Below are 27,651 nucleotides of genomic sequence, written 5' to 3' on the forward strand. Positions count from 1 at the left end.
AACTTCCACAGAGTTTTCCAGAGTGGTTGTACAAGTTCACATTCCCACCAACAGTGCAAGAGGGATCCCCCTTCTCCACATCCTCTCTAGGATTTGTTGTTACCTGTCTTGTTAATTTTCACTGATGTGAGATGGTATCTCCTTGTGTTTTAGAAGTGTTTTTCCCTGGTAGCAAGTGATATGGAAGGTTTTTTCATGTGCTTGTTGGCCATGTGTAGGTTTTGTTCAGGGAAATTTCTGTTCATGTTTTCTTCCCATTTCTTGACTGGATTCCTTATTTCTTGGGTGATGAGTTTTAATAAGTTCCTTATACATGTTGGCTACAAGCCCTTTGTCTGATATGTCATTTGCTAATATCTTCTCCCTTCTGTAGCTTGTGTTTTAGTTTTGTTGATAGTTTCCTTTGCTTTGAAGAATATTTGTATCTTGATGGTGCTCCCAGAATTCATTTTTGTTTCCCTTGCTGTTATATATATATATATATATATATATATATATATATATATATATATATCATATATATCATGCAACAAATTGCCATGGTTAAGTTCAAAATAGTTGTTCCCTGTCTTCTCCTCAGAGATTTAGATGGATTTTTGTCTCACATTTAGATCTTTTAACCATTTGGACTTTATCTTTTTGTCTGGTGTAACAGAATGGTCCAATTTAATTCTTCTGCAGGGGTATGTACAATTTTCCCCACACCAAGTATTTTTACTATTTTGTTGAAGATTATTTGTCCATACAGTTGAAGGTCCATTTCTGGGTTATCTACTCTGTTCCATTTATCTGCTATTTGCATATTTTTGATTGGAGTTTGATTTGCCAACATATAGCATAACACCCAGTGCTAATTCCGTCAAGTGCCCCCCCTCAGTGCCCATCACCCAGTCACCCAGTCCCTCCCCACCTCCCCTTCCACTATCCTTGTTCATTTCCCAGAGTTCGGAGTCTCTCATGTTCTATCTCCCTCTCTGATTTTTCCCACTTGTTTTCTCTCCTTTTCCCTATAATCCCTTTCAAAGGAATATTACTCAGCCATTAGAAATGATGAATACCCACCATTTGCTTCAACGTGGATAGAACTGGAGTGTATTATGCTGAGTGAAGTAAGTCAATTGGAGAAGGACAAACACCATATGGTTTCTTCTCCAATTTTATACAAACCTTAGGATTATTTGTTCCATCCCTTGGAAGAAAGCTCATGGTATTTTGATAGAGATTGCATTGAATGTATAAATTGCCCTGAGTAACATAGACATTTTCACAATATTTATTCATCTGATCCTTGAGCATGGAATGTTTTTCCATCTTTTTGAATTTTCTTTGATTTCTTTCATAACTGTTCTGTAGATTTAGAGATCACATCCTTTACCTCATTGGTTAGGCTTATTCGTAGGTATCTTATGGTTGGGTGCCATTGTAAATGGGATCAGTTCTCTAATTTCCCTTTCTTCAATCTCATTGTTAGTGTGTAGAAATGCAGCTGCCTTCTCTGCATTGGTTTTGTTTCCTGCCAAGTCACTAACTTTGTGAGTTCTGGAATCTTAGGTGGTATATTTTGGAGATTTATACAAATTATGATGCCCTTTGCATAGAGGGAGAGTTTGATTCCTTCTTTGCCATTTTGAACGCCTTTTATTTATTTTGTTGTCTGCTGAGTCTAGGAATTCTACTTCTATGATGAACAGAAACTGTGATATTGGACATCCTTGGTGTTTTCTTGAACTTAGGGAAAGTTCTAATTTCCCCACTGAGAATGATATTCACTGTGAAATATCCTAGATAGGTTTTATTATATTAAAGAATGTTCTCTCTATCTTTCAATTTGAAGGTTTTAATCAGGAATGTAGGCTGTATTTTGGCAAAACAAAAGTAGAGCTATCCTGCAAACTAGCAATTGCACTACTGAGTATTTACCACAAGATACAGATGTGAAAAAATGGGACACCTGCCCCCCAATGTTTAAAGCAGTAATGCCAGCAATAGCCAAATTGTGGAAGAAGCTGTGATGTCATTCAACAGAATAATGGATAAAGATTATATGGCTTATATATACACAATAGACTATTACTCAGCTATCAGAAAGGATGAATAACCACAATTTGCTTTGATGTGTATGAAACTGGAGGATATTATGCTAAGTCAGTCAGAGAAGGACAGTCATCTTGGTTTCACTCATATGGGGTGTATAAAAATAGGGAAAGGAATTATATGGAAAGGAGGGAAAATGAATGGGAAAAAATAGGGAGAAAAACCATGAAAGACTTCTAATTCTGGGAAACAAAGTGAGCGTCTCTGGAAAGAAGGTGAGTGGTTGGGTGGGGTGACTGATGAACCAGCATTAAGGAGGACATGTGATGTGATGAGGACTGGGTGTCATACAATATGTTGGCAAATTGAATTTAAATAAAGACAATATAGACTACCATATGTTGTGTTAGCTTCTAGCTTCTGTAACGTCATATATGGATGGGGTGGATTAAAAAACAGTCAATCTTAAGCTCTGGACTCTGAGAAGTCTGAGGTCCAAATGCAGGCAAATGTGGTGTCTGGAGTGCCACATGTGCTAGTCCGTCATTCCCCTGTCACCTCACATAGGGCCAGTGGGCAGGAAGCTTTCCCAGGCCTGGTGTATAAGGGCCCTGATCCCATCATGAGCCTGTATCTCCTGACCTAAGTGCTCCGCCAAAGGTCTCACCCCTCCTCCCATCACATGAGTGGTTTCAACATGGGGATGGTAGGTTATACACAGTGAGCTGATATAAGCACCTGAAGGATCAATGAATTATTCCCTGAAAGTGGATGGTCCTCCAATCCAGCTCCTCACCCTGAAGATCCTCATGGATCCAGTAGAAGCTGGTCTCTGAGCACAGTGTAGACATGACCTTCAGAAACAGCTGGTGACCTTGGGGAGAGGGCAGCTTCCACCTGAGAGTCTGGGTAGGTCCTTGGTCTGTTTATATTATCATTTTATGTTTCATCCTGCTTTGATATATCATTCATTGTCTTTTCCAGGGATTCAGACCATTTTCTACTTAGAATGACAATTTCTCTTTTTAGTCCTCCCAGTTTACAAACATGTTTAGTGTAATTAATCCTCACACCATATCCTTTGTTTCTTGATTTCTAGCTCTATGACCTTCCTTCAACTGTCTTCTTTTCAAAATATAGAATAGGAAATCAAACAAGAATCTAAACCTTTCCTCCTATGATGCAGGGAGGACACTGACTCCACACAAAATGGTGAGGGTGATAAAGATTTATACTCGTGTGTGTGTGTGTGTGTGTGTGTGTGTGTGTGTGTGATTTTGACTCCACCTCCTTACCTTGTCATGTTGGAAATCCCTCTGAGTGCCAGGCAGTTACTAACATTATTGTGAGCATTTTGCCAGTAATTGACCTCAACTAAGGGTCTCTTTTCTCTTGTGTTCATTCAAGATTCCTCTGTACCCTGATGTGCTGCATGCACTTAAGCTGCTTCTAGCAAGACTACATTTTGTTGGGGTCCTTGTTCCATAGAGAGTGACACTGGGACCCATGAAAATGTTCATATGATGTGCATGGAGTTATTTGTAACTGATTAATATTTAGGATCAGAATAAATTAAGTACAACTATGTCCAAATGTACAGTTGATTCTCTAAGGCTCTAAGACAGAAACTGAATAGGAAAACACATAATCAAGTGTTCAGAGAGGCTCCCTGGGGGAAAATGCTCCATGGAGAGGAAGCCCAGACCCAGACAGGAAACCTGCCCAGAACCTCCATCTGCACCTGCTCCTGGGCCTTCAAGACAGAAGTGATGAGTAGTGAGCACCCCCTGGTGGTCCCAATCCCCTTCTACAGGGAGGTTTGTGTCTGGGCTCACACTGAGGTCCCCTCCCTGTGTCCCTTGCACAGTAATACACAGCTGTGTGTTCGGCTCTCAGGCTGTTCATCTGCAGATACACCGTGTTCTTGTCATTGTCTCTGGAGATGTTGGATCAGCCCTTCACAGAGTCTGCATAGTATGTGCTATTTCCATCACTTCTAATGTATTTGACCCACTGCAGCCCCTTCTCTGGATCCTGTGTACCCAGCCCATGTAGCAGCTACGAAGATGAATCCAGAGGCCACACAGGAGAGTCTCAGGGACCGCTCAGGTTTCACCAGGTTTCCTCCAGGCTCCACCAACTGCAACTCACCCTGGACACCTGCAGACACAAGACATCCTGGTCAGGAACTGTCCCAAATTCCCTGTTTCTCTCATTCACCTCCACTCACATACTCAAGGTCTGTTGTTCCCCATGAATTATCTTTTAAAACAGTGACAAGGAGGTCAGCCCCAGTGGCCCACTGTTTAGCGCCGCCTTCAGCCTGGGGTGTGATCCTGGCGACCTGGGATCAAGTCCCACATCAGGCTCCCTGTATGGAGCTGCTTCTCCCTCTGCCTGTGTCTCTGCCTCTCTCTCTCTCTCTCTCTCTCTCTCATGAATAAATAAATAAAATCTTTAAAAAATAAAAGCAATAAAATAGTGACAAGGAAAACACAGCTGAGCACAGACTTCATGGTGAGTTGTCTTTGTTCTGTCCTTATCCCTGAATGGGGTCACCTGGGGCTCTTGGGGAAGCTGGGCCTCCTCTCCCAGCTGCAGGGTCAGAGCTGGGCTGGTTTAATGAGTGGAGGGATGCCCACTTTGTATGCCCTCTGAGTATATAATATGCTCTACACTTATATTTGATTCTTTACAAGTTATAAACAAAGAATCCATGACATTTGTAGGCATCAGCATGTATAATGTCTTGTGACAATATGAAGTGTTCTAAACTGTGAACACAATTACTTTTGTATCTCATACCTTCAAAAAAACCTTTCTTTATTGTAGAAATTTTTAGTATGCACTAGTTTACCTCCTTCCTGAATCTTAATACTATAAATTTTATTTTTAATAGTATCAATAGAATATATGGTTAATTTCTTCTTAGATAATTTGTTTTTAGTGTGTGGAAACATAGCTTTATTTGTATTTTTTTTTAATATCCTGAAGATTACCTAAAATCATTAAATACCTCTAAGAGTTTGTTTGTGGAGTTTGTAGAGTTTGCCCCAGTAACAGATCTTGTCATAATTAACAAATAAGTTTTCTTCCTCTCTTCGGATTAAATATATTTTATTTTTTCATTGCCTACATTTCCTGGGTAGGTCTTCCATTTGTTGGGGCAGCAATGTTATCCTTCTATTCTTCTGGGTTATTCGTCTGACATAACAACTCAGTAGACACAGACAGGTCTAAAGGGAAATGTACTTCATTTTGCCTTGGCATGAACTACCTAGAATTCGACACCCAGTAAATGATCAAACTATGCAGACCTTGTGCCTATGAGACAATATAAATGTTTTGGAGATCTAAGGCCAGGACTTGGTTTTGGGCCACTGAATTAGTGACAAAATGGCAAGGGTTGTTTGCACAGCCTTCTGGACCCTAAGGTCCCTCTTCTGTATCTAAGGATGTTTCTCAACTTCAGCTACAGGGAAGGGAAATTCCCATAGAGGATATATTTTCTTCTATCTGTACTTCAGCTACAGGGAAGGGAAATTCCCATAGAGGATATATTTTCTTCTATCTGTGGACTCAGTGTCCTTTTATTTGAATAATATGATTCATTCATGAAACACACACACAGAGGTAGAGACATAGGCAGAGGGAGTAGTGGGTTCTATGCAAGAAGCTGATGATGCTCTCAATCCCTGACCCAGAATCTCATTGTAAGCCAAAGGCAAAAGCTCAACTGGTGATCCAACCACGTGTCCCAGGGAGATGCACTTTTCATAAATAGACTTAAATTCCCTGAAACAGTTTTAGTATCAGTAAGTTCACTTGTAAACTATGGAATAGGTCTGAAGAGCAGTTAGATATTGTCATCTATGGGTCATGTTACTTGGAAGGTACAGAAAATGGTTAGAAAGCTCCAATTTATATATATGATTTAATATAAATAAATAGATAACAGGTAAGCAATAATGCAGGTGTCTGAGGGGTTCCGGTAATTAACACTCCAAGGGGAACCTCCCTTATCTCCAGAGTAAGCTATAGAAGCATGTGGGTATTAAGCTCAACATGGGGTAACAATGTTGCATCAAGTGATGAGGTGACACTTCATGACTGTCAGTATAACACAGCTTTGTATGGAGATGGTAACACTCAAATCACACAGGGTCATCACAGCCACATTATGTGGAAATGCCAGAGCATCAGTACTTGGGTTAATGTGTCACTACGGTCATACCCTGTGCTGGGACCTGGAACATCAGACATGGACTGGGTCTATTTAAACAACAAACACTCATTTGTCACAGGTCTGGAGTCTGGGAAGTGCCAGGTCATTGTGAAAGGAGATGTGGTGTCTGGAGAGTGCCCAACTCCTAACCCATCCTTTTCCTTTCACCTCACATGGGCCCAGGTAACAGAATATTTTCCAGTCCTGGTATATCTGAGCAATTTCTGTCAATATAATGTAAACTTAACCAAGACTTCTCAATCATTAAGCATAGTAGTTCAGTTATAGGATGTTCAGGAGACAAGTAAACATCATTCAAGGGATTCAACTCTTCTCTTGCAAAAGAGGTTGTTGTGGTTTTGGTTGTATACAGAATACATATTTCATATAAGGTGAATTGAAGAACTTGATTTTTTTTCAGGATGAGTGTGGTGTATCGAGATGAATATGGATACCCAAATTTGCAGGAGGCTGACATGTGATGGTTAATTCCATGTGTCAATAGACTGGCCCATTGGTGCACAGATTAAACCTACTTCCTGTGAATGTCTGAAATGGTGATTGCAGAGACTGGTATATGCATCATTGTCTCTGTGTAAGTGGGCATCCTCCAATTCATTAAGGTCCTGAATAGAATAAATGGCAGAAAGATGAAGACTTCCATCATTCTTCCTTTCTGCATGCTTGATATGGAACATCCATGTCCTCCTGCCTTGGAGAAAGTCACACATGCATGTTCCCAGGTTCTCAGGTGAGAGACTAGTTCAGAGTCAGATAATTACCCCACTGTAATTCCTAGGTCTCTACCTCATGAATGTACATCATGGACTTCTCAGTCTACTCAGTAATGGGAGCCAATGGGCTATGAGTTCTGTTCCTCAGGAGAATCCTGACCAGTTCATGCTATTACATCTTGCAGGGTACAGTAATTTCAGAAAGGTACAATCCTATAATGTCCTAAGAAGCAAATTGCTATGAAGGAAGCATCATGTTGTGTGTTTGGGACAAGAGCTGGTTGAAGATAGTGAGTAGCTGTGACATCCTGAAGAAATCTCATGATTCAAGAAAGGAGAGACCTCCAGTTCTTGGACTCAAATGGGGGAAGCCAGTTTTTGCTCATCCTGGGGACAATTCATAGATCCTTGCAGACTGAGAAGTGCAAATAAGATCTCAGGGTGATACAGTCATATATGTAATACAGGCAGAAAATTATTTTGACTAAGATATAGTCTATTGCACTACTGGGCCTACCTGAAAGATACAGATGCAGTGAAAAGCCGAGACACTTGCACCCACAGAGTCAATGTCCACAATAGCCAACTGTGGATGGAGCCTAGAGTCCATAAAAAAATGAATGGATAAAGAGGATGTGGTCTATGTATACATTGGAATATTACTCAGCCATTAGAAATGACAAATACCCACCATTTATTTCGACGTGGACAGAACTGGAGGGTTTTATGCTGAGTGAAATAAATCAGAGAAGGCAATTATCATATAGTTTCACTCATATGGGAATATAAAAAGGTAGTGAAAGCCACTATAGGGGAAAAGAGAGAAAATGAGTAGGAAAAATCTGAGAGGGTCACAGAGCATGAGAGACTCCGAACTCTGGGAAACGAACAAGGGGTAGTGGAAGGGGAAGTGGGCGGTGGGTGGGGAGACTGGGTGATGGGCCCTGAGGGGGGCACTTGATGGGATGAGCACTGGGGGGCTATACTATATGTTGCCAAATCTAAATCCAATAAAAAATATTCAACATACAGAGGAAGGGGACAAGATGGTGGAGGAGTTGGGTCCTCAAATAACCTGGCCTCACCAACACAGGCAACACCCTTTTGAACTTGGCCACAGTAACTTCTTGCAAGATACATCCACAAAGGCAAAAGAAACAAAAGCAAAAATGAACTATTGGGACTTCATCAAGATAAGGAGCTTTTGCACAGCAAAGGATACAGTCAACAAAACTAAAAGACAACCTACAGGATGGGAGAAGATATTTGCAAATGACGTATCAGATAAAGGGCTAGTTTCCAAAATCTATAAAGAACTTATTCAACTCAACACCAAAAAAACGAATAATCCAATCATGAAATGGGCAAAAGACATGAACATAAATCTCACAGAGGAAGACATGGACATGGCCAACATGCACATGAGAAAATGCTCCGCATCACTTGCCATCAGGGAAATACAAATCAAAACCACAATGAGATACCACCTCACACCAGTGAGAATGTGGAAAATTAACAAAGCAGGAAACAACAAATGTTGGAGAGGATGCGGAGAAAAGGGAACCCTCTTACACTGTTGGTGGGAATGTGAACTGGTGCAGCCACTCTGGAAAACTGTGTGGAGGTTCCTCAAAGAGTTAAAAATAGACCTGCCCTACGACCCAGCAACTGCACTGCTAGGGATTTACCCCAAAGATTCAGATGCAATGAAACGCCGGGACACCTGCACCCCGGTGTTTCTAGCAGCAATGGCCACAATAGCCAAACTATGGAAGGAGCCTCGGTGTCCATCTTCCATTTTGAATGAGAGCCTTGCTGGATAAAGTATTCTTGGTTGCATGTTCTTCTCATTTAGGACCCTGAATATATCCTGCCAGCCCTTTCTGGCCTGCCAGGTCTCTGTGGAGAGGTCTGCTGTTACCCTAATACTCCTCCCCATAAAAGTCAGGGATCTCTTGTCTCTTGCTGCTTTAAGGATCTTCTCTTTATCTTTGGAATTTGCAAGCTTCACTATTAAATGTCGAGGTGTTGAATGTTTTTTATTGATTTTAGGGGGGGGGGATCTCTCTATTTCCTGGATCTGAATGCCTGTTTCCCTTCCCAGATTAGGAAAGTTTTCAGCTATGATTTGTTCAAATACATATTCGGGGCCTCTGGCCCTTTCGGCGCCCCTGGGAACCCCAATTAAATGTAGGTTTTTCTTCCTCAGGCTGTCGTTTATTTCCCTTAATCTATCCTCATGGTCTTTTAATTGTTTGTTTCTTTTTTCTCAGTTTCCCTCTTTGCCATCTACTTGTCTTCTGTCACTCACTCGTTCTTCCACCTCGTTAACCCTCATTGTTAGGACTTCTAGTTTGGATTGCATCTCATTCTATTGATTTTTAATTTCTGCCTGATTGGATCTAAATTCTGCAGTCATGAAGTCTCTTGAGTCCTTTATGCTTTTTTTCTAGAGCCACCAGGAGCTGTATAATAGTGCTTCTGAATTGGCTTTCTGACATAGAATTGTAATCCATATTTTGTAACTCTGTGGGAGAGAGGGCTGTTTCTGATTCTTTCTTTTGAGGTGAGGTTTTCCTTCTAGTCATTTTGCTCAGTGTGGAGTGGCCAAAAATAAGTTGCATTGGGAAAAGGAGAAAAAGAGAGGAGAGAAAAAGAAAAAAGAGAAAAAGAAAAAATAAAAAAGGAAGAAAAAATGAAAAAAGAGAAAAAATGAAAGAAAAAGAAAGAAAGGGGAAAAAACGGTGGGGGAAGCAATCAGAAATAAAAAAGAAAAAAAAACAAAACACAGGAAGGAGTATCTTCTGATTCTGTATACTTTATGTCCCTTGACTTCCCCTGGAACTTGTCTGTCTAGCTGGTCTTCTGGGGGAGGGGCCTGTTGTGCAGATTTTCAGGTGTTAGCACTTGGGGAGCTGCTCTGCCCCCTGCCTGGTGCAGGGCTCAGTGGGGGTTCTTTACCCCGTGAGGCCCCAGGAGGAACAACCCCAGTGGTGGGGGCAGCTCTGCAGCCCTGGAGTCAGCTCCTGCAGTAGCTCCGGGGCTCTCTGTCTGCAGGGCCTGGAGGCTCCGGGCGGGGCCGCTGATCTGCTCAGCTCGGGGCAGGAGCGTCCTCGCTGTACTGGGCCCCCCGGCCTCTGCCTGTCCCTGGGGGAGGCCAGATCCTGGGCTGTGTCCCTGTGCCCAGTGCTCTGGGGCCTGCGCTGTTGGATTCGTGCTCCTGCCCGGCAGCCCCCTCCGCGGAGCCGCCACCCGAGCCCCTCCGAGCTGCTCCGGGCCCCGCGGTGTGCGCTGCAGCCCTTAGGGAGCTCGTGACGCTCTCCCAGGTTGCAGGTGCCTGTTACTGTCCCAGGGAGCCCGAGGGCATCCGTGCCCTCCTGGGTCCTGCTCTAACTCCCTGAGAGCCCCTTTCCGCCCTGGAAGGTTGATGCAGCTCCTGCTCCTCCGGGACGGGGCTCTCCTGTCCTGGGGACACTCGCTCCAGTCTAAGCCCGGCTCCTCGCGGGGCCCCTCCCCCTTGGTGGCCTTTTGTGTCTTTATTTCTTTTTTCCCCGTCTTCCTACCTTGATAGAAGCACGAACTCTTCTCACTGTAGCATTTCAGCCCTTCTCTGTTTAAATCTCAGGCCAATTTCATAGATTTTCAGGATGATTTGAAGGTTATCTAGGTAATTTGGTGGGGACAGGTGATTTGGGGACCCTACTCCTGCCATCTTGCCCCTCCTCTTCTGCTAAGTTCTTTATACATTTTGGATACTAGGCCTTTACGTAATGTCTCATTTGCAAATATCTTCTCTCTTTCTGTATTTTGCTTTTTAAATCTTGATTGTTTCCTTTCTTGTGAAGAATTTGTATCCTGATGAAATCCCGTAGTTTATTGATTTTTTTTGCCACAGTTTCATTTTCCTGTGGAGACATGTCCTGCAAGATGTTGCTTTGACCGGTGTCATAGAGGTTGCTGCCTGTGTTCTTCTGTAGGATTATGAATGACTCCTGTCTGACATTTAGTTCTTTCATACATTTTGAGTTTTTTGTTGTGTCTGGTGTAAGAAAGTGCGTCAGGTTCATTTGTCTGAATATGGCTGTCCAAGTATTACAACACAGGATTTCAAGGACTTTTTTTTCCATCGGATATTTCTGTCTGCTTGTTGAAAAGGATTTCGCCATAAATGGGAGGATCATTTCTGGATCCTCTATTCTTTCCCATTCATCTATATGTCTGTTTTGTACCATATCCATACTGTCTTGATGATCACAGCTTTCTAACACTCCTTGACTTTGGGGTTGTGATGCCTCCAGGTTTGGTTTCTTTTTCATAATCCATTTGGGTATTTGAGGTATTTTCTGATTCCATTCAAAAATTAGAGTTGTTTATTCCAGCTCTGTAAAGAATGTTGATGTTAGCTAGATAGGAATTGCATTAAATATGTAGATTTTCTTGGTAGCATAAATATTTACATATTGATTTTTTTCTATCCCTTGAACATTGATTTTTTTAAAATATCATCGTATCTTCCTATTTTTTTTCCTGTGTATTCTACAGTTCTAGAGTACAGATCCTTTACTTCTTTGGTTTCGATCAGGCTTAAGGACTGTTGTTGTTACAATTATAACTGGGATTGGTTCCTGGGTTTCTCTTTCTTCTGTCTTATTGTCAGTATGTTTAGAAATGTACTTGACTTCTGTGCATTGATTTTATAACCTGTTATATTGCTGAACTTCTGTTTGAATTGACTTTATATCGACCTCCAGATGGTAGGGGAATTAACGTGTGCAAACCTGAGCCCTATTTGTGATACCTGGACACTGTGGCCACAGAAAGACTATAGGTGTAGTTTCAGGTCACATTATCCCAGGTCATCCAATGATGCCGTGTTTCTGGTGCCCACAAGTACAAGCCCTTGGATCAAGGACACTCATGGACTGGGCTGTGTGGGGAGGAGCCTCTGCAGAAACTCAGCACTGAAGTGGGGACAACAAGGATGGTGTGCTGATGTAGACTGAGCTTGAACCTGGCACACCTATCAGCCCAGGACTTGTGACAATGAGCTCATGAGTGTCTACCAGAATGTGATGTGTGTTATGCTCAAATGGAGAGTGGAACACAGAAATTCATCCATGGCATTCACATCCTTTCTTTTCTCCAAGCACATTGTCACATTTCAAAAAAAGTGGGAAAATTTCTGTCCCTTTTGGGGACAAATCTACTGTCTCAGACTCTGAAGCCCAACACATTCCAACAGTTCCCAGATGATACCTCAAGGAACTTCCCCTTTTAGGTCCACATAGGTTACAAAAATCCCCACTACAAGGATAATAAAAATTTTTTTGATACAAAGTGTTTAACCAGGAACATTCTTTCATTATAACTGTCGTTTCAAACCCTCCTAGAGAGAATGATGTGCACCTGAGTGTATTAACTATGTCCCAAATCCCTGACACATTGTTATGAAGAAGTCAGAGAACCCTTGTCTGTGTCACTCCTCAACTCACTATCACAGCTGCGCTCTCACCAGGGTTTCTGACACTCTCAGGGTGTGGGTTCTCATACTGTGTCTCCCAGAGTAGTACATGGCTGTGTCCTCAGCTCTCAGACTGCTCAGCTCCATATAGTCTGTGCTTGTGGATGTGTCTGCCATCAGGGTGACTGCCCTGGAACTTCTGCGTATACCTTGTGGCACCATCTTTGGGATCAATCTGTCCCATCCAATCAAGCCCTGCTCCTGAAGCCTGTCGCACCCAGTGCAGATAGTAGTCAGTAAAGGTGTATCCAGATGTCTTGCATGAGACTTTCACGGATGTACCTGGCTTCTTCACCTCAGCCCCAGACTGCACCAGCTGGACCTCAGAATGCACACCTGTGGAGAGGAACAGGAGGGGATAAAGTTATCTTGGATTGACCTGGTCCTGTCCTCAGGCTTACCTGTGGGACATTCCTTACCTGTGGCTAGTGCCAGCAGGAAGAGGATCCTCCAACTACAGTCCATGGTGACAGCTCTGCTCACAGGGCCTTCTGGAGGGAGCGTGTGCAGGTGTTGGTGATGCTGTCAGGGCACAGATATTTCCATACTTAACCTAGTGCATCTTAGATCATTTGAAAATTCATGAGATGGGGTATTTCATACTCAAGATAAGGCTCATCTAGAGAAGGAGCTGATCACCATCACAGGGCTGTGCTGTGTAGGGACCTGCACCCCAAGTCCTAATCTTCATTGGTCAACAAATGTCCCCTTCTAAGTCCCTGAACTGTGTGCATACAGAAGGCCTCCCACTGAAGGTCTGAAAGCCACAGGGCATCCTCTTCATTGTGAAGACACCTCTGAATGACAGAGACTCTCCGAACCTGTTGTTTGCTCTGAGATCTGAAGGTCTTATTCCTGGATCAGTGTGTCTCCAATATGCTGCATTCCGTGAAATAATCAGTGTATTCCATCATCCATCTCTTCACACTTCAGATATGCAAAAGCCATGGGATAGCATCTCCTGCAAATGTGCTCTTCATTGCCTAGAGTTTGGTAAATGCTCCTGACAGAACAGGAGACTTACACACCCTGTAGCGCTCCCTGTCCTACTTGCATTTCAGATGTTTTTCTGAACTGAGTGATGGGAACTGAGGAAGGCATTTAATGGGATGAACACTGGGTGTTATACTCTATGTTGGCAAATCGAAATTCAGTTAGAAAATAGAATGTTTCCTGAATAAGGTGACTCCATCTTCTGAAAGGAAATCCTTCTCCAGACCCCTGTGCAGCTGTTCCTCTGGAAGCAGCCCTGTGTTGGGTGGTCCTGAGCGCCCCCTACAGGTCTGACCTGGGCCCTGCAGGTAGGACCCTGTCTGGGTTCACAGGGTATTTACTGCAGGGTCTCTACTGCTGTATTACATTGTTAAGGGGTGCAGGATAATCCACCCAAGTGTGTTATTGGAGTTTAAGGTTCTTGAGAAACAGCCAGTACAGAGACACCCTGACCCTCCCTGAATCCCTGAGCTGTAAAATTCTTGCAAGGGTCAGGCCTCCTCCCTGTTCCATAAGGCATGGTTTCTTTAGTACCAGAAATAGGATTTTAGGCCCAAGAAACTGTACAAAAAAACCTTATTTCCTCTATAATTTATTTCAACAAACACACATTTCTCTGTGTAGTCATTCCTCCCAATCCCCACTCTTTATGAAGATGTAAATCCTATGTACTTTATTGACATCTCTGTGTCTTTATGTTTTACACTCTCTTACATATGCAAAATTGATATTCTTTTAATCCTGTTGTCTTATGTCAATGTAATTATTCAAGCAGCCTAAAACTCTAGAAAGAAAAGAGGGAAAGATTTCTGCCCCTACAGTGTGTGTGTTGTGCCTTCAGAGAGCTCTTTCTGTGACACCATGTGCTCTGATAACATCTCCTGCAATAGTGACCTGGCCTTCCTAGCTGTGCATAGTCTGAAGGGAGACCCCAAGCAAGTGTCCTCTAAGCCTCTGGTAGAGTCACTTCCCTGGAGCCCAAGATGCACTGACACAGTCCCCCTCACCGACGTCCAGAAGCTCAGAGTTCTCTGGGAAGGCTTTTATCTCCATTAGGTTCCTGGGTTTGAAGTTCACATCTGACTATATCTGCTCATACAGAAACATGCAACTCACAGCCCCCAGCACAATCACTGTCCAACAAAACACACACACACACACACACACACTGTAGCTGATATTTGCAGTACTGATCACAATGTGCCCTTCTTCCCTACACCCAGCTCATGGGCAGCGTCCTCCACATGGATGCTGGGTCTGGGTCTGTGACTTGTTTCACAACAACAGAACTAAAGCACATATGATTCAAGCAGAGACAAGGAATTTTGTGCATGTTGGTTTTGTCTGTCCTCCCAGCATCTGGGATCCTGCAGGTCTGTGGGCAGGAGGGTCCTGGCCTGCCCTCTCAGATGATCACTCTCAGGATGATACACTCTGTCATGGCTTCCAGCACTGTGGCCCATACCAATGAGAAAGGTCTCAGGAAACCTGAAGTCCCTGCATGTCCCCTTTCCCAGAGGGCACAGACAGGAACCCAAATTAATGTTATGAAGGTCACTGGGCAGAGCATCTCCGCAGAAGCAAAGACCTGGCCAGTTGATGCAGGAATAGGGTTCCTGAAATCCTTCATGTTGGATCAGCTTCTCATCCCTGAGTGACAGGTAAGAGTCTCTGATTTGGGGTTATCTATCCTGGAGATCAGTGTCTGTCTCACCTGTGCAGATGGGCTCGCATATAAGTCGTGTTTAAGGAACAGAAGAGCTGCACATAAAAACCATAGTGGAGGAGATGCATCTGCTTCTGGTTTGAATAAAATACCTCCTCATTAGAGCTTGATGTTTTGTGTAGAGTGTCCTCGTGGGTCTTCTCAGTGTCAGCAGTGCTGCTGGGGCCTGGGAGGATTCTGGTCACTGCCACATTGTATGATCACCAGCTTGTTTCATGGTCAAGTTCAATTGGACCACAGACATCACACATCAGGATGCGATCAAATGTGTGTCTCCTCTGTCCTGGGCTGGGCACTGTGATCATGCCCACCATAGAGTAGACTTGGTCCCTGCAAGGGCTTGGCTGTGCTCACTTCTCGGCATTAGTATAAACACCACCAGGCATGAACTTATTCCTGGAGCAGAGGGATGGCAGGAGCTGTCATGCATTGACCATCCCTGGACTAAACCTGAGGGTCTGGTGACCCCATGCTTGTGGAAGAGGTGACCCCGAGAACTGGAGGAGCAGAATTATCAGCACCATGTCAGCTTACTAAGGTGATGCTCCAGGTCACCTGGTGGGGAGGGCTGCAGAGTGGCAGGTGAGTGGGTTCAGTTCTCTGAGAGTCACTCCAACTTCCACATGACTGTTCTTTACCAGAAAGCTCTGGTTCTGTCCATTCATAAGGCTACATCCTGCTGGTTGCCCCTCCTCCTGACACCTGCCCATTGCAATTCAGGCAGGAGGTCCTCCTGGATCTGTGCATCTGCCAGAACCCTCATAGACATTCCTATTAAACCAATAGAGCAAGAGTTGGGAGAGGTATTGGCCAAGAACCCTAAGAAAAGGAGGGAATGTTCAAGGTCCATGACTTAGGGGTCTGGGGTCAGTATGTATCTGGAGAGATCTGTCCTTGAACTGGTGTCACTTTTGCTCCTGAACACCCTTCATTCTCCTCCTCAGACACATGGGCACTACGTGGGTAGCGCCTCAGCTTTAATCCCTCTTGAGACACTGGTGTGGTGGTCCTGTGTGCAGAGGGGCATCAAATATTCTCATGAGTAAATGCCTGTGATTCAGAGGGACTGGACCTCCACTGGAACCTACACAGGGAATCCAGAGAGCAGATCTCATTCATTAAGCACAAGACATCCAATGAGATAGGTGGTCCTGTTGTAGGTGCAGAGCTGGGTGCAGGATTGGGGCCTCCTTGGATTCCAGGCTGAGCTGGAATACGAGGTTCAAGGTCACAACTGAGGAACTGTGGTCCATATGTGGGGACAAGTAGGAACCATGAGCTCTCTCAGTAGGAACCCGTAAGTGTTCAGAGAATCAGGAATGTTACCTCTTTCCTTTGGCTGAGCCTCTTCCCACAGTTCAAAGTGTAAATGGGGAGTCCATCATTGCTAATTATGTAAGTACCTGCTAATATTAGAGAACAAAGAATGTACAGAGAAGGAGCAATGAATACAAAAATGATAAATCAACAAGAAAAAAATAAATAACTGCATTATATCAGGAATTCTCTGGGGAATACAAAAGCAAACATTGTGAAAGTGCCAATTTAATGTTTTGAGACTCTCTCCTCTACTATATATCTGTTGAAATCTTGCGGGTGAGAGACAGAAGCACAGGAGAGAAAGAATATGCAACAGGAAAAAATTACTTTTCTGTACATATTCGTAATTCATAATTCATGAAATATTCAATGTACATGCAGGGACCTGTCCATGAGGGGCACAGAGGATGGAGAAATCAAGTAGAAGAACCAAGATGCTCCAGACACGCCCATAAGCACGTGTCATTCTGTCCAACCACCTTCTACGTTCTCATGGGGAATCGGTGTCTGGTTGGAGCTGAGGGTTCATCCTGGTTTTGGGAACCATGGAAGCACCTGTTTACTTGCGTCTCCCACTGTGGGGGAAGGGGACACTGACCCTTCGGTTTCCTACTCCGATTCTTTTGTTCTTTGGTATTGAGTTAATAAGTTCTTTACAGATCTTCGATACTAGTCTTTTATCTGATATGGCATTTGCAAATATCTTCTCCCATTCTGTAGGTTTAAGTGTAGTTTTGTTGACTGTTTCCTGTGCTGTGAAGAAGCTTTTTATCTTGATTAAGTCCCAATAATTTATTTGTGCTTTTGTTTTCCTTGCCTTCATAGATGTATCTTGCAAGAAGTTGCTGTGGCTGAGTTCAAAAAGGGTGTTGCCTGTGCTCTCCTTTAGGATTTTGATGGGATCTTGTCCCACGTTTAGATGTTTCATCCATTTTGAGTTTATCTTTGTGTCTGGTGTAAGAGAGTGGTCCAGTTTCATTCTTCTGCACGTGGCTGTCCAATTTTCCCAGCACCATTTATTGAAGAGACTGTCCTTTTCCCAGAAGACAGTCTTTCCTGCTTTGTAGAATATTAGTTGACCAAAAAGTTGAGGGTCCACTTCTGGATTCTCTATTCTGTTCCATTGATCTATGTGTCTGCTTCTGTGCCAGTACCACACTGTCTTGATGACCACAGCTTTCTACTACAACCTGAAATCTGGCATTGTGATGCCCCCAGCTATGGTTTTCTTTTTTAAAATTCCCCTGGCTATTCGGGTTCTTTTCTGATTCCACAGAAATCTTAAGATGATTTGTGCCAACCCTCTAAAGAAAGTCCATGGTGGGATCCCTGGGTGGCGCAGCGGTTTGGCGCCTGCCTTTGGCCCAGGGCGCGATCCTGGCGACCCGGGATCGAATCCCACATCGGGCTCCCGGTGCATGGAGCCTGCTTCTCTCTCTGCCTATGTCTCTGTCTCTCTCTCTCTCTCTGTGACTATCATAAAAAAAAAAGAAAGTCCATGGTATTTTGATTGGGATTTCACTAAATGTGTAAACTTCCCTGGGTAACATTGACATTTTCACAATATTATTTCTTCCAATCCATGAGCATGGAATATTTTTCCATCCCTATGTGTCTTCCTCCATTTCTTTCAGAAGTGTTCTGTGGTTTTACCTCTTTGGTTAGGTTTATTCTTAGGTATTTTATGCTTTTGGGTGCAATTGTACATGGGATTGATTCCTTGATTTCTCTTTCTTCAGTCTCATTGTTAGTGTATAGAAATGCCATTGATTTCTGGGCATTGATTTTGTATCCTGCCACGCTGCCAAATTGCTGTATGAGTTCTAGCAATCTTGGGGTGGAGGCTTTTGTGTTTCTATGTACAGTATAATGTCATCTGTGAAGAGGGAGAGTTTTACTTCTTCTTTGCCAATTTGAATGTATGGCTCTGTTTTTAACTTCCTAAGAAACCTCAATACCATTTCCCAGAGTGGGTGCATCCCTGTCCACTCATATCTCCTGACTGGAGAATTCTTCAAGGCCTCAGTTCTAGTGGAGGTGGTATCAGGTGTCATTTATCAAGCAGAAAGGAGCACACCCAGTTAAAAGTTACCAAATTCTGGCCAAGGACCACACATTGCACACTGCAGACAGGGAGAGCCTCTAGATATGACCTGATGGAAAGAGATGCCAAAACAGAAGAGCCCAGTGCATGAAGCACACACTAGATACACTCTCTGAGGCACCAAACCCTGGTCACTGTATAACCTCTTCTCAAATATCTCTTCCTTTCTGGAGGAGGAATCATAACTGGCTTTTCTAACACAGAGAAGAAGGTAGATGCTTAGAGAAATTGCCAAGGTCGAGGAATTGAATTTAATGTTGCACTTCTGATTGCCTTCAGTATTTGGTTTCCTCAGACAATATCCACAACCCTGCAGGATTAGCAGAAGGCTCCTGTTATATGTCCATTTGCAGGAGTTTCCATCACTGAATGGATCGTGTGCATCAGGAAGACTTCCAACAGTCCACACCCTCCACCTTGGAACAACATCCACTGAACAGGGATAGAGAGTGCTGCTAATAATAGTACTGCCATTCGCATCGATTTTAGCTCCTCTTATGTCCTGCATGAAGCTTCTGTGTCCCTGGAGACAAGAATGAGATCATGTACATTGTCCTCCAGTGGCAACTATCACTTCCTGCAAAATCATATAATGATTGTATCATATGCAATGGACTTTCTACATTAAAAGAGTTCTTGAATTCATCATTGGAGCATTGGATCAGGGGAAAGAGGGATGTAAGAGTATGATATTGTGAGATTAAAAAACAGAGTACGAGTTAGAGCTTTAAGATATAGTGCACAAGGTAGTTATCCCAAAATATTTGCTTATCTGTTTGTAAATTTAAAGGAGGAGTTTGTTCTTTGCATTCAAATACTGGTGTTCCAAATATCCAAAGGTGGAATAAGACGGGGCCTGCTTACAGCCAAAGGCTAAAATGGTCTACCCTAAAAGGATTTACGATTTATTTAATATCCAGTAAAAAAAGTTATCATAAAGAAAAGGCTAAATAAAAATAATGGTATCTTAGAGAAGCTAAAAGTATATTTCTTTTTACATTTTTTAATGAAAAGTATCTAAAGAGATGAGACGCTTTACAGATGACTGGCATAAATGACCAATGATTATGGTAAAAGACAATATAAAAGAACAAGGAATAATCTATTGATGTATGCATGATATGTGCAGGGCTGTTGGAAATTTTATACCATTTTTTCTTTTTTTAAATTCAATTTGGCAGCGTATAGTATAACCCCCTGTATTTGTCACATCATATGTAGTAACTGGGTGATGGGCATTAAGGAGGACATCTGATGTGGTAAGAACTGGGTGTTGTACTATGTTGGCTAAATAAATTTACATATCACATCATCTATCAAACAAGAAAATATGGAGGATGTTGAAAAACACACATTTTGGGTCCCTTATAAAACTGAGTTCTGGGGCACCTGAGTGGCTCCATGTTTGAGTATCAGCCTTCAGCCTAGGTCAGGATTATGAAATCCTGGAAGTGAGTCCTACCCCAGGCTCCCCAGAGAAAGCCTGCTTCTCCCTCAGCCTGTGTCTCAGCCTCTCTCCATGTCTCTCATGAATAAATAAATAAAATATTTAAAAAACAAAGCTGAATTCTGGGAGGAAACCATCACCCAAACTATAGAGAGGCACGTGCATCCACTGACAGACCTGTGCTCTACATGTTTTGCAGAGAAGCCTTGGATTTCCATGGAAATGAACATGTTTCCAGGTGAGATGACCATTAGATCCCTGGACTTATAAAGTATATTTCCTCCCCCAAACATAGAGAGCATCATCCAACTCATTGAAACCATGAATACAAGAATAGCCATGGAAGGCAGAAGTCATCTCATTTATTTCTGTCTCAATGTCTGTGCTGGACATCTCATGTTATCATCTCCTACTCTTAGACTGAGCAACACACATGATCTTCCCTGGTTCTCATTCCAACAGATCAGAATGCTTTACACCAACATCGACTCTGTGGCTCTGGTATGTAGATGACAGAACATGTGTCTTGTCAATTCTGTTATCCTAGGATCTAATTATGTATATTCTGTCCAGATGAGATTAGAACTCATAATTAAAAAGAGTTCTACTTTCTATGCATCCCTGTTGGTATTTGGTATTTTCATAATTTTTGTTTATATATGTATATGAGTTTGAGTTGCCAACATATAGCATAGCACACAGTGCTCATCCCATCAAATGCAGCCCTCAGTGCTGCAGTAACCTTGTCCCAGTCACCCTGTCCCCCCACCCACCTCCCTTTCCACTTCCCCTTGTTCATTTCCCAGAGTTAGGTGTCTCTCATGTTTTGTGAACCTCACTGATATTTCCCACTCATTTTCTCTCCTTTCCCCTTTTTTCCTTGTCACTATTTTATATTGTTATACTTTTGTAATTTAGTCAATAAGTGGAGAGATAGTGTATTGTGAGGATCATTATATTTACATTTATCATTTACCTCTTTTCAGGGAATAGAATATTAATCTGTTACATGTTCCTTAAAGAACTGCTGAGAATAGTGCCACCATCATGGACATGGAGGATGTAGTGATGGTGATGCCCCCCACATGACTATTAACCTTTCCTATTTGGGCTGCAGAAAATCTTAAGAACTCTAGAAATCTCCTATGGGTATTTCAGATTGATGGTCTTCAAAGTGTTGGGGAAAAGCCCTGCCAATTTCTGCTGATCATGGTTCATCTTTAGAGAAATAGCTGTAAGGCTCTTTCTGCATCTTAGAATCTACAGCTGGAAGCTGTGTCACTAGGTTAGCATGGAAACTGAGGTGTCCATCTTAAAGTGAGTGGTATTTGAGTGCCTAAGCCCTAGATTGGGGCTTGCACAGTGCCTTTCCATCACCAAATGGAAGGAGTGTTGGGTTCTGAAGCAATCCTGAGGACACAGCATGTCACATTAAAGATTTTTCAAATCCTCATGGACCCCAGTCCTGCTCCACTGCATTTTCTCACACAACCTGCACATACGAATTCAGGGAGAGAGTAAAAAATTATTTGAAAGGGGAAGCAAAAGTTTGAGCCTCATCCACAGATGGCTCTGCAAATATTCAGGCCCCACTTAAGAGTGGAACTCAGTATACTAAAATTGTTTCCACATCCCTGATGCAGCTGGCTTATTAGACGAGTTAAATTTCCTTCTGAAGACAGGAATAGATCAGTAACTAGGTAGCAACACCTGGTAAAGAGGAGACCAAGCAGAGACCCTTCAGGATGAAGCTGTTGGTCGCCCTGTCAAGTAATGAGCTCTGACAAACTGAAGGGTTGCTTAAATAAGAGTATATCTAGTTGATAGAGGAAGAAGGAAGGTCAATTAACAATTTTTTATTATCGTTTGGTTACTAAAATGAAGATTGTAGCTGTCATACATATTCTCTCCTTGTATTTTTTCAGATCTTCTTTGCTAACAAACACAAGGGAAGGAGGAGTTAAGATGTCAGACCTGTAGGGGTCCCTGGGCTTGTGTCATCCCTGAACACAGCTGGATATTTATCAAATAATTCTTAGCTAACAAGAAACCAATTGGAAGACTGAGGGAACAAAAAATGCTAGTCTGCAAGTAGAAAATTGACATGTTTTGGAATGTAGGATGTGTGGAGTGTTGTGTTGGGGAGGAGACATAGCTGTGGGGCTGGGGCAGGGAAGGAAACTACTTCCTGAAGTTACCACAATTAGGATGAGCAGCAAAGAGGAAAACTGTTCAGATTTCATTTCATTCTATGAGTTTATCATGGAAATCCATCCACTTGAGCATATGCCTCGTTAAAGGTGTTCAGATTATAAAGCAGGCTGGAATCTAAAACAATGTTTTTAAAGATACAACTGGAATTGAACAAGCATTGAAGACCCTAGAGAATCCCTTATTGTAGAGATAAAAGAAATAATCCCTTGTCAGCCCAAAATTAAAAATGCTATTACAGGAAAGCTGTCCCAAATGCAGGAAAATAGAGGATGAATGAAAGACTAGCATATTGGAGAAATAGAAGATAACATGGTGGAAAATAATGACAGAACAGTAGAGGGAAACAGAGTAAATGTCCGTAAATTTCAAAATAGGGAACTCAGTGACTTATGAAACAATAACATTCCTATGATAGGAGGCCCAGAAAATGAAGAGCAAGAAATGTTGGCAGGTTTATTCGATGAAATAATTACTGAAAATCTCCCTAATCAGGAAGGACAGAGACCTCAACATCCTGGAAGCACAGATACTTTTCATGTTTAGGGAGATAGTAAATAAGTGTAAGCAACTCTGTCTTCTGCACATATAAAGTAGCTGTTTTCCTAAAGAATCTACTTATATCAGAAACCAAATATTTAAGCACAAATTCCTGATCTGGAGACGCTCCCTGGGGGATGTTGCTCCTTAGAGAGGAAGCCCAGATTTTACAGGAAACCTGCCCAGAAGCTCCATCTGCACCTGCTCCTGGGCCTTCAAGTAGTGAGGAGTGCGCACCCCCTGCTGGTCCCAATCGCCTTCTACAGGGAGGTTTGTGTCTGGGCTCACACTGAAGTCGTCTCACTGTGTCCCTCGCACAGTAATAAAGGGCTGTGTCCTCCACTGTGAGGCTGTTCATCTGCAGATACAGCGTGTTCTTGGCGTTGTCTCTGGAGATGGTGAATCGGCCCTTCACAGCCTCTGGGTAGTATGTGCTACTTCCATCTTTGTTAATATACCCGACCCACTGATTTCCCTTTCCTGGTGCCTGGCGGACCCAAAACATGTAGTAACTACTAAAGGTGAATCCAGAGGCGACACAGGAGAGTCTCAGGGACCCCCCAGGCTTCACCAGGTCTCCCCCAGACTCCACCAGCTGCACCTCACCCTGGACACCTGTAGACACAAGACATCCTGGTCAGGATGTCCCACATCCCCTGTTTCTCTCACTCACCTCCACTCACATACTCAAGGTCTCTTGTTCTCCATGAATTACCTTTTAAAATAGTGACAAGGTAAATCCACCTGAGCACAGACTCCATGGTGAGTTGTCTGTGTTCTGTCCTGATCCTTGAATGGGGTCACCCAGGGATCCTGGTGCTGGGGCTGCTCTCCCAGCTGCAGGGTCAGGACTGGGCTAGTTTAATCAGTGGAGGGAGGCTCCTTTGCATATCCTTTGAATATATAATCAGCACCAGACTTAGATTTGATTCCTTACGTATTATTAACAAGGATTGCTTACATCTGTGGGACACTGTGTGTAATGTCTTGTGACATTATGAAATGTTCGAATCTATGAACCAAATTACGTTTGCATTTCTCTATGATTTTAAAAATCTCTCATCAATGCAGGTACTTTTAGAGTACAGTATTTTACCTCGTTCAGGATATTTAGTCCTACATATTTTTATTTTTAACACTGGTGTCAGTGTAATAATGTTTTATTAATTACCTTTTAAATAATTTATTGTTAGAGATGCCTGGGTGGTTCAGCGGTTGAGTGAGGTATGCCTTCTGCTCAGGGCATGATCCTGGAGTCCTGATATCAAGTCCCACATTGGTCTCCCAGCATGGACCCAGTTTCTCTGTCTGCCTGTGTCTCTGTCTCTCTCTGTGTGTCTTTCATGAAAAAATAAAGAAGATGTTTAAAAAGAAATGGATAATTTGTTGTTAATGAGTGGAAACCTATATTTATTTCATTTGTTGATTTTGTATCCTATAGATTCCATGAAATTGTTCATTAATTCTAAGTGTTTGGTTTTGGAGCTTGTAGGGTTGACCCTGCAATAGATCATGTCATATGGATACAAATAATTTTTTCTATATTTATTGATTTAAATAACTTTTATTTTTTGTTTCCTTAATTTCCTGGATTGGATTTCCTGTTGGGCCAGTAACATTTTCTTTCTCTTCTTTCTGGTTATTTGTCTGGACTAATTACTCTTTAGACATATGACAGATCTAAGTGGAAATGCCTTTTGTTTTGCATGTGCATGAACTCCTCATAATACAACATGCAGACAATGACCAAAGTGGGCAGTCCTTGTGCTTCTTACACAACAAGATGGGTTTGTGGAGATATAAGGCTAGCAATTGGGTTTGGGTCAGTGAATTAGTGAGAAACTGATAAGGGTTGTTTGCACAGCCTTTTGGACCCTACGTTTTCTTATTCTGGTGCTGAGGTTGGCTCTGCCCTCCTGCTACAAGGAAGGGAATTTTCCCATAGGAGATTTATTTCCTGCCATCAGGGGGACATAGAAGGCTTGGCCCATATGTCCACTGGATGTTTTCCAAGTGACTTTAGTTCACAATAACCCAGGGGACCATCTGACATATGGGGTGGCACAGTTTATTCTCCTTCATGATACTATTTTGAATACTCATGATGGGAATGACCCACTTGTGTGGATCCTGACTTGACAGGAAGGCTTCAGTATTTCACTTTTGAATGCAGTGTTGGTTGTGGGTTCTTCATAAAATGCAACTAATTCACGGAGGCAATCTCTTCTGCCTTGATTGTTAAGACGTTTTGAAGATAAAAGCATATTAGACATTGTCAAGCAGTTATAGGCATTATAAGAAAGAATCATATACATCCAATCCTTCTCTCATTTATGATCTGGGTGTGTTGAAGCATCCTTTCATCCCAGGGATGATTTCCTCTAGGTCATCCTGTGTGATCTGTCCATGGGCTGTTGGATTCAGGATGTCAGGATTTTTGCATTTATGTGCATTTGAGACAATGTGCATGAATCCCTTCCTATGGGGCCCTTGGTGTGGGTTCACTGTCAGAGTCATCCTGGCCTCCTTAAATCAATTTGGGCATGTTACATTCTCATTATGTTTTGGAAGAGATTTAAAAGTTTTGGCCTTAATTCTTAAAATATTTGGTAAAATTCAAAGATAAAGCCATCCGATTTTGGTCTTTATTTTTGGTTTGTTTTTTAATTTTGTATTGTCTTTCCTGAGGCAGAAATGTTTAGATAATGATTTCAATCCTTGTATTTGTTCTGTTTTGTTCATTTTTTATTTCTTCATGTAATCGTTTTAGTGTATCGATAATACTAGTAATTTTGTATTTTGCCGTGGTTTTCCAATATTTCCTCTATTAAAATATTAGAGTTTTATTGATGGTTCTTTTTATTTTTTTGGTGTCAGTAATTTCTTCTCTTTGAAATCTGATTATAATTATTAAGACGTACCAAAAAACAAAAAAGACTTACCTATATTCCTACAGTGCCGATGAGTTTTATTTTTTTATTATTTTTTTATTTTTTAATAAATTAATTTTTATTGGTGTTCAATTTACCAACATACAGAATAACACCCAGTGCTCATCCCGTCAAGTGTCCGCCTCAGTGCCCGTCACACATTCACCCCCACCCCCCGCCGTCCTCCCCTTCCACCACCCCTAGTTCATTTCCCAGAGTTAGGAGTCTTTATGTTCTGTCTCCCTTTCTGATATTTCCCACACATTTCTTCTCCCTTCCCTTAGATTCCCTTTCACTATTATTTATATTCCCCAAATGAATGAGAACATACACCGTTTGTCCTTCTCCGATTGACTTACTTCACTAACATAATACCCTCCAGTTCCATTCATGTTGAAGCAAATGGTGGGTATTTGTCATTTGTAATTGCTGAGTAATATTCCATTGTATACATAAACCACATCTTCTTTATCCATTCATCTTTAGATGGACACCGAGGTTCCTTCCACAGTTTGGCTATTGTGGCCATTGCTGATAGAAACATCGGGGTGCAGGTATCCCGACGTTTCATTGCATCTAAATCTTTGGGGTAAATCCCCAACAGTGCAATTGCTGGGTCGTAGGGCAGGTCTATTTTTAACTCTTTGAGGAACATCCACACAGTTGTCCAGAGTGGCTGCACCAGTTCACATTCCCACCAACAGTACAAGAGGGTTCCCTTTTCTCCGCATCCTCTCCAACATTTGTGGTTTCCTGCCTTGTTAATTTTCCCCATTCTCACTGGTGTGAGGTGGTATCTCATTGTGGTTTTGATTTGTATTTCCCTGATGGCAAGTGATGCAGAGTATTTTCTCATGTGCATGTTGGCCATGTCCATGTCTTCCTCTGTGAGATTTCTGTTCATGTCTTTTGCCCATTTCATGATTGGATTGTTTGTTTCTTTGGTGTTGAGTTTAAGAAGTTCTTTATAGATCTTGGAAACTAGCCCTTTATCTGATACATCATTTGCAAATATCTTCTCTAGGTTGTCTTTGAGTTTTGTTGACTGTATCCTTTGCTGTGCAAAAGATTCTTATCTTGATGAAGTCCCAATAGTTCATTTTTGCTTTTGTTTCTTTTGCCTTCGCGGATGTATCTTGCAAGAAGTTACTGTGGCCAAGTTCAAAAAGGGTGTTGCCTGTGTTCTCCTCTAGGATTTTGATGGAATCTTGTCTCACATTTAGATCTCTCATCCATTTTGAGTTTATCTTTGTGTATGGTGAAAGAGAGTGGTCCAGTTTCATTCTTCTGCATGTGGATGTCCAATTTTCCCAGCACCATTTATTGAAGAGACTGTTTTTCTTCCAATGAATAGTCTTTCCTCCTTTATCGAATATTAGTTGAACATAAAGTTCAGGGTCCACTTCTGGGTTCTCTATTCTGTTGCATTGATCTCTGTGTCTGTTTTTGTGCCAGGACCACACTGTCTTGATGACCACAGCTTTGTAGTACAACCTGAAATCTGGCATTGTAATGCTCCCAGATATGGCTTTCTTTTTAAAAATTCCCCTGGCTATTCGGGGTCTGTTTTGATTCCACACAAATCTTAAAATAATTTGTTCTAACTCTCTGAAGAAAGTCCATGGTATTTCGATAGGGATTGCATTAAATGTGTAAATTGCCCTTGGTAACATTGACATTTTCACAATATTAATTCTGCCAATCCATGAGCATGGAATATTTTTCCATCTCTTTGTTTCTTCCTCAATTTCTTTCAGAAGTGTTCTATAGTTTTTAGGGTATAGATCCTTTACCTCTTTGGTTAGCTTTATTCCTAGGTATCTTATGCTTTTTGGTGCAATTGTAAATGGGATTGACTCCTTAATT

At 42.2% G+C, this 27,651-nt stretch overlaps 1 pseudogene and 4 gene segments (V, D, J or C); all 5 read right to left on the bottom strand.

Moving 5' to 3' along the window:
• Nucleotides 1–27,651, bottom strand: part of LOC112930265 (immunoglobulin alpha-2 heavy chain-like) — a 1,136,867-nt gene that overhangs the window by 534,772 nt on the left and 574,444 nt on the right.
• The window catches only part of LOC112930321 (immunoglobulin gamma-1 heavy chain-like), a 931,325-nt gene that overhangs the window by 393,247 nt on the left and 510,427 nt on the right, over nt 1–27,651 (bottom strand).
• Nucleotides 1–27,651, bottom strand: part of LOC112930269 (Ig mu chain C region-like) — a 551,713-nt gene that overhangs the window by 337,775 nt on the left and 186,287 nt on the right.
• On the bottom strand, nt 12,488–12,979 carry LOC140599445 (immunoglobulin heavy variable 1-69-2-like; annotated as a pseudogene).
• On the bottom strand, nt 15,895–23,690 carry LOC140599446 (immunoglobulin heavy variable 3-74-like). The segment is given in 3 exon segments: nt 15,895–16,052; nt 23,144–23,470; nt 23,571–23,690. Coding segments are annotated over 3 exon segments (531 nt in total).

This window comes from Vulpes vulpes, chromosome 6 (genome assembly GCF_048418805.1).
Source record: "Vulpes vulpes isolate BD-2025 chromosome 6, VulVul3, whole genome shotgun sequence".
Classification (NCBI taxonomy): domain Eukaryota; kingdom Metazoa; phylum Chordata; class Mammalia; order Carnivora; family Canidae; genus Vulpes; species Vulpes vulpes.